Source organism: Falco punctatus (assembly GCF_963210335.1).
Source record: "Falco punctatus genome assembly, chromosome: 6".
Taxonomy (NCBI): domain Eukaryota; kingdom Metazoa; phylum Chordata; class Aves; order Falconiformes; family Falconidae; genus Falco; species Falco punctatus.
Genome location: NC_137585.1, coordinates 76011175 through 76023669, shown reverse-complemented (window position 1 = coordinate 76023669; position 12495 = coordinate 76011175). Strand labels below are relative to the sequence as shown.

At 39.2% G+C, this 12495-nt stretch overlaps 1 protein-coding gene across 2 annotated transcripts in view; it reads left to right on the top strand.

Moving 5' to 3' along the window:
• The window catches only part of RELN (reelin), a 321986-nt gene that overhangs the window by 196047 nt on the left and 113444 nt on the right, over positions 1-12495 (top strand). For both annotated transcript variants that reach the window (XM_080391905.1, XM_080391904.1), the window contains 2 exons: positions 8032-8177; positions 12298-12449. In XM_080391905.1, the coding sequence (XP_080248031.1) occupies positions 8032-8177; positions 12298-12449 (298 nt within the window). The remainder of the gene's footprint in view (positions 1-8031; positions 8178-12297; positions 12450-12495) is intronic.

Here is a 12495-nt window from a genome sequence, read left to right as displayed (position 1 = left end):
ATTTACCAGTGTGAAAATGGCAGATTAAAATTGCTATGACTTTATGTTGGACAAAATTACACAGAGATGCTTTTGACAAGACTCTCTTATTTTTTGAATAAGATTTAGCAAGGCAGTATTTGGTCTGTGGGCCAAACCCAACCTCCTAGCCAGCTGCTTTGCCTCACAGGAGCCCTTATCCACCACATCTTCCTGGGAAGAGGTGAGCAGGCCTCCTGCTGTACCTCATCTGAGAGCCATTCCTGCTTCTCTGTGGGTGGAAAAGGGAGTGTGAGAGGGGAGGAGAGGTGGAGAAAGCAGAGCAGGGTGCACAAAAACCTGTCGACCGGCTCCCTTTTGTGAGTGTGGGCACTCTGAGCTGTGCCCACGAGGAGGCATCTGTATATCCATAGGGCTGGATCTAGCCCGAGTGTGGAATTGTTCTTGGGGGGTGGGGGTGCTGTTAATAATCACACTTTTAATTAAAATAATAACACTTAAATACAGTGCCTAGGGGTTCATTGGAACTGATAGGTTGTTGACTGTGGTGTTGTGAGTTGTTCGGGCAGCAGAGAATCGCTGTTGGACAGCAATGCTGAACCTGCACCTTTCTCCATGCCAGTTCCCCATGGCTTGGAAGTGGGGGTGGGGGTGGCAGGGAGCCAGCATTAGCTCTGAGCTGGCATCAAAACACCAGGGGTCTTTCCTGCCTCCTAGAAGGAAAGAATTTGGTCTTTGCAGGTCACTGTGAGATGCACATTAATGAAAACAACATGAATTGACCCATTAGATGCCAAAGAGTAGAAATTACTTCGGTGGACTCTTTCTCACTTTTAATTTCACAGTGGTGTAAATACATATCATTACTTTCAGAAGAACAGATGAGGTTTCATCATGCTCACTGCAGAGTACTAGAAACAGCAATAGTTCCCGATAACATAGAGGAATAGTTCAGTTCGTGCCAGTTAAATGACTCATTAAGGAAATTGGTCATTGTCAGAATGACCAGACAAATATCATGAGATGTCCTAGAAAATTAAGAACCATACAAATCTGAATCACTCATAAACAAGCAAAGTGTTTAGAACACTAGCCTTTGAATAACAGTCTGTAGTCGGAAATTATGAGTGAAAACACACTTTATAAAGAGTATGTTACCGTGTCATAGAACAAATTTCATCCCATTGTTTTGGAAAGGGAAGGTGCACTGTAGCCCTCCGTGCACCTGGCCTGCCTGTGCAGCCAAGGTTTTCATTCTGTAACCTGTATTAAATGATGTAAAAATGTAGCATGTGGGAAAGATTAAAGCCCTGGTTATTCATGGGAAAGTATTCTAATCACATTGTATTTTTTCATTTGGTTAAAGAAGGGACTTCAGGCCAGAAGTGTCAACAGCCAAATCCACAGAATTTAGAATCTTCCCTAAATCCTGTTGTTGTATCTTTCCTGGCTAAGACATTGCATATGGAGTATGATTTTATCAAGACTGAATCTATCCCTGTACCTGCTATCATGTCACAATCTTAAAATCTTTAAAACCTGCGTGACTCGTTCCCAGAAAGACATGATATCTAATTTATGGCTCCATTGACAATGCTGCTTTAATTAATTTTCTTCATCTTTTTTTCTTGTTCCTCTGCTTCTCATATCTCATCTGTTTGCATTGCCTAGATTTTAATTAAAAAAAAACTCTCCTCTCTAAGGAGCAATCTGAAGTGGCAAAAATAATCACTTAAAATATTACAGTCATTAAAAAATTGGCTGCGGTCAAAGCCATGCATTTTCAATTTGCCGACAAATGATATTTTTGTTTCCTTTTAAAGTGCATTTTGTATTTGAATAGCATACGCCAGCCAGCCTGGCTATCAGAGATGCTCCTCCAGCTGGGTGGGCTGCATGACAACTTCTTAATGGGGGAAATTGATGGCCCTCTGCTCATGTAGAGGTGAAGGCATACTGGGCAGATTTCTTTCCATCTGCCATCAGCCCTTTGCAAGCTGGCACTGCCCAAATGCCCAACACATTCATTCCAATGCAAGAAATGTCGCCAAAAAATAAATTGTGAGGCCACAGCTGCCTGAAAGAATCATCGGGGCCATTAGGCCCTGGAGAGATAATATGAAGAGGAGCATCAGTGTTTGTCTCTGATAAAAACCTAGCTAAACGATGGTAAAGATGACTGTGGATACTTTAAAGGCACAGAGATGAACAACATTTTCGTGGGAGTGTGGGGGAGAACCTCGGGAAGATGATATGCAGCACCTCAGCCAAAAATCTGTTACACTGAGGAATTTCACACTAGTGTTTCCTGTTGATGGTTCTCCGAACGGCACAGTTGTATCGTTTAGTTGCCCTCTCTTCTGCTCTCCAAGTAAAGAAATCCCATACTGTAAAGCCAAGAGGTATTTATTGATTCACAAGTTTGACTTGAACAACTGGGACAGAAGCTGGTTTGGATGGACTTCAGTGTTTCTGTTTACATTCCCAATCCTTATCTTTTGAGCTTCTAAAAATCTTTCGGGCTGTGTCCTTAATTGCAACTATGGCATAGGCAGATCTCATTGACACTTGTGCTATGGCAGGATGAACGGGAGACCTCCAGAGGTCCCTCCCAGCCAAGAGGTCACACTGAGGGTAGCAGATGTCTCCTTGCATGGTGCTCTCATACAAGTCTTTAAAAATAGGGAGATTGTTTATGCATGCTACATGAGGTAGGTTCCAAGATCTTACTTTGGGCCCTTAAGTCATTTAGACATTGTGGAAAGCTGGTCAGCATTTATAAAAATATAAATCAGTAAAGTACCTTCTTTGCCAAATCTGATTTCCCTGCCTTCGTTGACCAATGGTTTTGAGCAGTCCTAACAGAAACCCTTCTACATCTCAGACGATCAAGAGGCTTTCCTAAAAGCATCTACCAAAAAAAGGTGAAAGCTGTAGGTAGATGTAAAATATAAGGAGTATGGAGTAGGATAAAGAGAGTGACAGACTCTTGACAAAAATTTGATTTTGAAACCATGCAGTACCCTCTCACATAGTCTGAATCTTCAAATTATTAGCTAATGTCCTCATGTACAACAGAAATCTCACCTGAATTAATAAGACTCGCTGGCTCTCATAGCTAACTTGGCTAACAATGGTACTTATACACTAGAAATATTCATAAATAACAGCAAATTTGGCATGAAGATTTATTTTTTTTAGTAGTGGTACCACTGTAGCATCAAAGAGCCCTGAGCAAGTAATCTGCCACTGCTGCCTCCTCTGGCACAGATCAAAAAGATAGCCTGTGTCCCAGGAAATTGCCCTCTGTTTATAAAACAGGAGATAAGCTGGAGCTGGGGAAACCTGGGAGTAAAAAGAAGTATTGCAAGACGAGAGAGTGCTCGTCCTGCTGAACGGTGCCTTCTTCAGTGTAATCGATGACAAGGTTTGTTGTTGAGGGAAGCACTAAGGAAATGTCTGAAGGACATCATCTTGTGGGGAATTTTCCAAGCATGGTGGGAAGAATGGACAAGGTCATGTAAGTTTGGTCGTCTCGCCAGCAGACATGGTGGCAAGCATTGGCAGTCAAGGAAAAGTGAGCCATGAGGTGATTGCATGTGGGAGATGGTGGAGGCAGGTAAGGATGAGCCATGCAGGGCCTTGAAAGTAGGATAAAAGCAGCGATACCATAACTATCCAGTAGACAAACTTTAGAAACAGAAAACTCAGCGTGAAGATTAGATTGAAAGCAAATCCAAGCATGCTGAGATATGGGAATGAGTCCAGCCAAATTTCATTTTGCCCTATTCATGTAAAGCAATAGCTTAACAATTGCAGCTAGTGAATAATAGTATTAGTAGTGCCAGATTAAATTAAACTGGGGTTTTTTTCCCCCTTGGGATGACCACAGTTCCTGAACAGAACTTGGCTTCTTTCCGTTTGGCAACAGGCAAGGGTTGTTTATTTAGGAGTACAACAGTTTACTTATGGCAGGCTGATAGTCCCACTCCAGTTGCAAACAATAGGAAACAGCTACTGTGGTGAAGTGGCTCCATTCAAGTGCCTGCAAGTGTCCTATGTTTTATTATGTAGGTGACTGGGGAGAAAGCTTTGTTTAATGAAGGTTATCAGATTTGTCAAAGGATTTATTCTCTAAATTAATTTTTCCTCTCAAATTAGTTAACTTTTCAGTGTTGTAATTTGCGTAAGGACACAGTAAATGTTCCACATGCTTTTAATCCCCTTTAAATAAAATTAGACTGTGCTTTAGTTCTGGACCTACAGCTGATGCTTCCATGGTAACAAGGAGAAATAACCTACAAGTTGCTGCCACTGGCCTTTTTAGTTACAAAATTTGCACAGCAAGCTAATTTGTTCTTATCATAGAAATCATTTCATTATAAAGAAAAATAAAACAGAGAAAAAATTCAATCTGGAATTTGTAAAAGAAAACTCTACATCTATATAGAGATGTCTGCAGTATCTCCAGTTTAGAGAGAACTTATTCCAGTTAATTTCAAAACACAGTATATGTTCATTCCACATTTTTTATCACTTCAGAATGACACAAAAAAACCCCACTGTAAAATTCAATCCTTAAATACTGGAAGTATATAGACTACCACTGCAAGTGTAAAGCCTTTAATTTGGGAAAGAGGTGACAGTATGTAAATTGTACTTCAGTTCTTCATTTCTAAAGGTTTGGATTCAAATTCTGGGTTGAAACCAAGAGAAAAAGAGTCTGATGGTTTCAATTCAGTCTCTAATCTGTTCAAGCCCTCTTAGAAACCTGCAAAATAATCCAACACAGTCAGCAGCCTCCTGGATGTTGAACAAGACTGACAGGGAAGTTGGGAGCAATGCCGGTGAGGGACCATCTCCTGTGGAGCTTCTTTTGCTCCTGGAAAATTTGGCTGAGGGCCCTTTGACGTTATTCACCCCTTAGCAGCCCATCAAGTGGAAAAAAAAAAGTAGTACAAGTAGCAACAGATAGTGACTGCCTGGAAAATCAGAAGAAAAACGTGGAAGCTAAGTGTAAACTGGGAGTGATGCTTATACAAGTGAGGGAAATGTGGCAGGTGGGAGAAGGCAAGAGCATGAGCAGAGGAACCCTGGCCCTTGTGGGGCAGCATGGCTCATGCAGATGGGGCTCATCCTCCTCTGCTTCTCCTACAGGCATGTGTCTGGGGTCCCAAAGGTGCCACTGGGGCAAAACATGTACCAAAAAATGATGGCCCTCCCTCAGAACTTCTTTAAAAGCCATACCTCTGGTTTGAAAATCTTTCTTACTCTCTTTAAATGTAATCAGCTTCTGAGGCTGGTTTTGTAGGTATGTAGAATAACAGGAGTTAAACCCCAGTTTGAACTTCTCTTCTGCGTAGCTGTTTTATGTGAGATTCAAAGATAACGTGAGCAGAGAGTGATTTAAGCCATACGTTGTGTGGTTCATTAACATATAAAATGTGCATAAAATACATATTCATAGATAATATGTAGCCGTGTATAAAAGCATAAAGATAGTTTTATAGAACTAGTGAAATGAACGATGCTTTTGAGCTTTCATAAAGGGTTGATCATATACTACTGTATCAATAATTACTTATTCACCTCTTTGCCAAACTGCCCATTTATTCAACTTGACAACTCCATCAGGTGTACTTCAGTAAATATTCTGTTAAACAGCGGAAGAGCACAGAAATGTTAAGTGATAATAGGTTTGCATCTGGTTTGTGTTTATTTTAATAGGTTGCTTTCATCTGGCAAGAGATTACTAATTACATACTCCACTATCAAGTATATACTTATATGTAACTTAGCACCTGAGAAATAAGTAAGGCTTAGAAAGGATTTTCCAAAGCTTGTGTGCAATTGTAATAACTAGCTCAGTAGGATCTATGTGCCTGTTTGTTTCCTAAGAGATGAAGGGTTACATGGATTTGAATTAAGTTTTAGCCTGAATATTTATTTTTAGTGTATTTACTTGACTGCCTGCAGATAATAGGAGTTTTGTGGCAGATTGATTGACAGATAAAGGATACTTCATTTCTGTTCAGCAAATTAAGAGAATTCAGAAAAGCAAGAAGCAAAAAACCAAATTATTCTTAAAATCCTGATGTTAGCAATACCTGTGAACATGAAGGATAAAATCAGTGAACAAAAGCCATTTCTCAGTCAGTTATAAATAACTGTATGGTACAAGCAGTGTTTTTCAAGGAGAAGTAAAATATAAAACTGTTTCATGAAATTCTGCTAGTTATAAAATATTTTATGTGTAAATTATTCTGCCTTCTCAGTGGCAGCAGCTGCATATATGGTGCACTGTGTATATGATGCATTAAACAGATTAGGGAGATTTATGACAAAATCTATTGAATTTCTGCAATAAGTTTTATCAACATTTGAGAATCTATTGCTTTGACCTTTCTTTGGAAGAAAAACATTCGATGTGTTTATTTTAGCAGTTGAAACAGTCTGTACATTCTTATAGTGTGTTTATTTCTTTAAGTGATATTTAGTCAGTGTTTAATAAACATAGAGCTGTTGTCATTCAACTATAGACCAGAAAGCGTCTATATAAAAATCCGACTTCAAGTCTTGTTTTTTTTCTAACAATGTGTAGACACCTTTAGAAACATAGTCATAAATTATATTCCTAAATATAAATTAATTGCTATGTTATTGTCAATCATACTTGAAAATCATCAACAAAAGAATTTCAGTTATGTCTCTTTTTTGCATTAGTAAATGAAGGAATGTGACAAAATGTATTATTTTGTACTTTGCTTATAGAATCCCATGCAGGTGTACTGGGCAGTTATAATTTCTTGCCACATCGTTGTCTTTGTTAAAAATTTAATTATTCACTTATGGGGCACTGCCATGACCTTTTTAAAAACAGAAGAGGTCATTGTCATACTTTCCCTCGGCACGTTATGAAGAGGTCCAGAGACAGGAGGGCACTGCACAGGCGGTACTGAAAAGGTCAATGCAATTTGGCATTATTTTATCTCTTTTTCAGATGTTGAACTCTGGTTAGAATGCAGAATTATTCTAATTAATTATTTATTATGTCAGCTTTCATTTTTAATACAACAAAGATTTTTTTTAAAGTGTTTTAGCTAATTATTATTTTTATCAGTATTGCTGTAGTGTGAGCAATTTGATAGAATACCAAGTTCTCAGTTTGCATTAAGGCCAGGCAGATCTTCTTTAGAAGCTTCCAGTATCTTGTTTGCCACACAGATTTGGAAGACTTTTACCATTTTATCAGACACACAAGAAGGCAAAAGTAAGATGGGAGAAAGAAGTAAATCTGAACTGTAACCCCCATGTGCTCCTCACCGGCACCTTCTTCCAGGTCGACACTCCTGGAGAGCTGTGGTAGGCAGGGCACACTTTCGATGCTGTTGAGGTGTTATATATGGAGGTGCAATAGGAAAAGCAGATGTGTTGGGTTTGGAGGCAGCCTTGGGACCTCTGAGACTGCTGTATCACAAGACCTAGTTTCCTATAGAGCTATTAGTTATGCTATTCAAATGAAATAAGGCAAATATTTGCCTTTTCACTCATGCACTTTCAGGCCCCAAGTTTACTGTATGGCAACGCATAGCAATTTTACACACAAACACCTCTTCTGGCAAAAATTCAGGCATGGAGACCTGATGTGTTTCACAGCACAAAACTCTTATGCTGACAAGATATCCATAGCAATGTTTGATGTACTACTAAAGTTATTTGTACACACGGTTGTGTATGTGCCAGATATAAAGGCAATACTTCAAAATAGAAATAAACACCTGAAGAGAGGGTACATGACTTTTCTATGCAAACACAGTTTTACAATAATCTGTGGTGTGTTTTTAAGGAAAGTATGAGATTAGGGCGCAATCATCATTGGGAGTGGGGCAAGAAAGATAAAATATGACTGTCCATTTTTTATTTTTATGTTGTTTCAGGTGTCGGTAAGTCATTAGGTAACGTATAGCTCTCTCTGAGCTCTGACAGTGCATGAGGAGGACGCTTTACAAACCTGATGTAGTGTCACCTCCCCTGTGCTCCTTTTGTCCACAGCATAGCTGCCAGTCGGATGGGAACTCCATCTACTTCCACGGGACAGAAGGCAGTGAGTTCAATTTTGCCACAACTCGGGACGTGGACCTCTCCACAGAGGATGCCCAGGAGCAGTGGGCAGAAGAATTTGAGAGCCAGCCTAAAGGGTGAGTGCCCCTCACCTGTGCAGGGCCTTAAGCAGATGTGCAGCATCACTCCAGGGGTGTGGAAACTGGATAAACAGAGAATTCCATTTTGTCTTTGCTGTGTAGTCAGGGAAGATCGTGACTAGGATAAATAGCAGTACAGTAGATAACAGGTGATTGTGGATTTTAGGAAGGAACAAGTCCGGAAAGCCCCAAAGGAACAGTCAGTCTCCAGACCATCCTGTCACCTATGTTTTTCATGAAAAAAGTCATGTTTGTGAATTTTTCAGTCATTCTGAAGAAACATATGATGTTGATCTGTTTTTTCATTCACACCTGAGTGCTGTTAACAAACTCATATCCATACAAAATCCAATTCCTTGAGAAATTCATCCCCCTCTAGACTGCCGCTGTGAGCCACACTTTGCCATGAGAGATCTCCTGCCTGTGCAGAAGCCTGCAGGTGTGGAGCAGGTGGAGGCAAGACAGCTGAAGCAGCAGCCTGCTCTCACCTTCCAGAACCGAGTGCATGGCCATGCCTGCCATGCAAGAGCTGAGGATCTGGCTGATAATTTACTGGTTTTTACTTTAAATATATACATCGGGATTCAAAGAGTATCTGTAAAGCCAGATCCAGCAGGGACTGCTGCAAACGCACGGAAAATAAAGAAGCCATCTAGGACAGCAAAATTGCTACTCTTAGCAAAACATGAGTGAGCTTAAAAGAAAAAAAAAAAAGTGTCCTGGTAAAGAAGTATTATTTTATATACCTTAGTGTATAAATTCTGACAAAAAGAAAATGGCCAACAATGTGGTCTTGATTCTTTTTTATTTATTTTTTTTTTAAAAAAGACTTTAACTAGTTACTGTAACCCCAGGGCAATGAGAAACATACACTGCTAATTTATGGGTCTCTACCGAATATTGATTTTAACCTACAAAGTACTTCAGATCATTAGCAGCTGATTCAAATGCTGCCTATGCTGTGCTGAAGGTAAAGAGCACCTTTATAAGAAATACATGCTAATGTCTCCTGTGGACACATAGTTTATGTGAGGCTTACAGAAAAGTATTCACTGTGAACTCTGTCCCAGTTTGAATAATTAACCCATGGCACAGCAGGTGCTGTTTTAGACAAAGGAAAGAAAATGAGTATGTGTGGTGTGTTGTGTGACTGTGTGGGATACGTTTGAGATGTTCTCTTAGCCTCTTTTCCATCTTGAAAAAACAGGATGGCAGTGTTACATCTGTGCTGTCTGCAGGTCCTGTCTCTACTGAACCAGGTATTTAGTTAAGCTAAGCTGGGCCAGCTGCAACCCTTGTTAACAAATACACAATTTCTTCCAAATTAGGAAGGTTACATTTTTGCTGTCACATAGTGCGTAGCTCAAATCGCAGGTGCCACCACTCCCAGCTAGGAGCAAGGCAGGGTGCAGCCAGAAGATGCATTTTGCTCTCTCATCCTGCTTGCAGTCCCAGGAACCAGATCCTGATCTGCCCTCCTGCATGTAAAACCGTTGTGGTGTGGCAGCCTGCCCTAGCAGGTGGCAGTTTTGTTTTCTGAGGCACTAAGCAGCCAGCCCAAGGCCTCAAACCTTTTTCCCTTGGGTTTTTTGTTGTTTTTTTTTTTTAATTTTCAAATTTTATTCTATATTAGAAACTTCCTCCTTACAATTGTTGCTCTAAGAATGGAAGATTAAATTGCATGCAGCCATGAAAACACACTGAACTCAGGTGATGTTACAGATTACATCCCCATCATATAAAATTGTAACCACCACTGTCCCTATCTGCAACATTTCTGTGGGACTTTGCTTTGGGAATTGTGCATGACTGCAAATATATGTGCCTCCTTAATTCCTAGAGAAATATTTTTGAATGCTGTTTGAACTATATTTAAAGTACCGCTTTACTGTATTCAAAAAGTCACAGAAACACTTTCTTGATACCTGAGACAGAGCTTGCAGGAAGTTCTCAGGCTCCCCTTTGTAACATCAGCTCTCAAAGGAAAGGCAAAAGCATCCCTCATAAGGGAGAGAGCAAAAGGAAGCTCAATGTAGGGCTCACCACCAGCTGCTTCTGCACCAAGCGCTCTCAGAGGTGAGACATGTGAAAGAGCTCAACAGTGAGGGCAGAGGAGCTTATCATTGTTTTTAATAAGCAGCTGATTGGTATTTTTTGCATGTCCCACCTAAAGCAGTAAGCTACATGGATAGGGGTTGCGGTTGTTAGTACCACGCATCTTCCCACTGTCATTCGGCTGTTTAACTGTGTAAATTAGGACCTGATCCTAAAAGTGGTCAGATCCTCCCACCAGGCTGCCTCTGCCTCTAGCAGACACATTAATGCTTTGGACCTCTGTGTCCATTTGCTCTAGTTTAGGTCCTTATATTATTCTATCACCGGGTTTATAAAGAAGAATTTCAAGAGTCATGCAAGTGATAAATTAATTCAAATGTAATGTCCGCATCTCTGTCATGCCATCACCCAGGTTCCTTCTCCATTTGTCCTTATGGACAGTGTGTTGGTATATTTCTATTAAAGTGCCAGTTTTTATCATGCAGTAGAACTTCCTGGGTTTCATTTCTAATGCTGCCTAAAATGAGAGGATCCTTGAAGCATCCATGATCTGCATCATTCATGACCCTGAGTTGTTTTGTGGGTCACTACTGAGAGTGTTTTAATTGAGCTAAATAGAGCATACGAAAGATCAATGGAGCATTGTCAGATTTTCTCATGTAAGTTAAAGAAGGCACAACTGTTTAATTCTGTACTTGCCTTCAGCCCAAGAGACCCATTTTTTAAATTGTATTTTGATTATATTGCACATTACCTTTACAAATTCTGCATGACAGACTTAGGGTTAGGTTAAACTGTGCTTTGGTTAAAATATTTATATAATAAAGCTTTTCAGTGATGTTAAACTCACTAATTCCTGTGTAAATGACTGACAGTTTCAAAGCAGGATTTCCAAACAGGCACGCTGCTGGTCTGTCACAGCTTAGGTCAATAAGGAAACTGGCAGCTTTTTAGAAGATCCTAAAAATAAATTTTGAAATAGTTGGAATGGTTAAACTGATAACTAGACTGTTGAGTTCTTGAAATGACAGGTTTTGAAATTGTCTTATGGCATATAGCTGCTCGAGATTATTTCTGCTGGAGGGAGAGAGGAAAAGGCTCTGCCTTCCCACAAAGGTTTCTGAACTGCAATTTTTTCTCATTCATCCTGAATCTTGCTGGCTAGTTAAATGATTGGATTATCAGGATTTAGTGATTCTGAATAATTTCATTGTTTTATCATCTTTATAATTTTAAAATACTGTATTATGAATTAATTAAGACTTCAACATGAATAATAATGGATCAGACCAAAGTAACGTACAAGTTTTCAACAGTTTCTAATCTTTCAAAATATTGTAATTGAGTTTTGAAGAAACCAGCGCTTTCATGATGAAAACATATTTTCAATTAAAAATATTTAATTGAAAAATTCTGCAACAGCTCTTTTAATTATCACTGAATAAAAATAAGATAAAATGCTGTACAGAAAAACTGAGAAAGATCGTATCATCACATATTAGAAACACAGCAGTCTTTTTTCATACTCTGTTCATGTGTTTGTTAAAAACTGTTACCCTAAATGCTGAAAAAGATGAAAAGAGAGCATTTTCAGCTATTACCTACATATTTAATGACTGTATGGCAGATATGGTGGGCATGTGCCTTTTCAAACTTCATTGAACTATAAACCTTATATTATGCAGAACAAAACAGAATGCAATTTATTTAAAACATTTTATTGTCAGAAAAATAATGAAGATGATGGAACAATACAACACTAAATATTTGGTAATAGCATTCATTAAAAGCCTCATTTTTTTAGTAATTCATGCTTTTATGGCAATTTATTTAAAATACTTGCATTAACTTTGCTTTAAGTCAACTGGGTTTAAAAGCTAGTATTGAATATGTAAGTAATGTCATAGGAGTCATGTTTGAAACACTCCATTTTGTTGTCCTCTCTAAGAGTAGAAGCAGATGCCTTTTTTTGTATGCATAAATGAACTTCTAGAACATCTTTTGTATGAGTTTATCAGTAACGTGCCACTGCATGTTCTCTGCCCCTTGTTGATCTCTTCAGGTGGGACATATTTGGAGCTGTCATTGGTACCGAATGTGGGACACTGGAATCTGGCTCAGCTGTGGTATTTCTCAGAGACGGAGAAAGAAAAATATGCACTCCTTACATGGATGCTACAGGTTATGGGAACTTAAGATTTTATTTCAGTATGGGTGAGTATATATTCCTAATGTAATACAACATATGAAGCATGTGAGA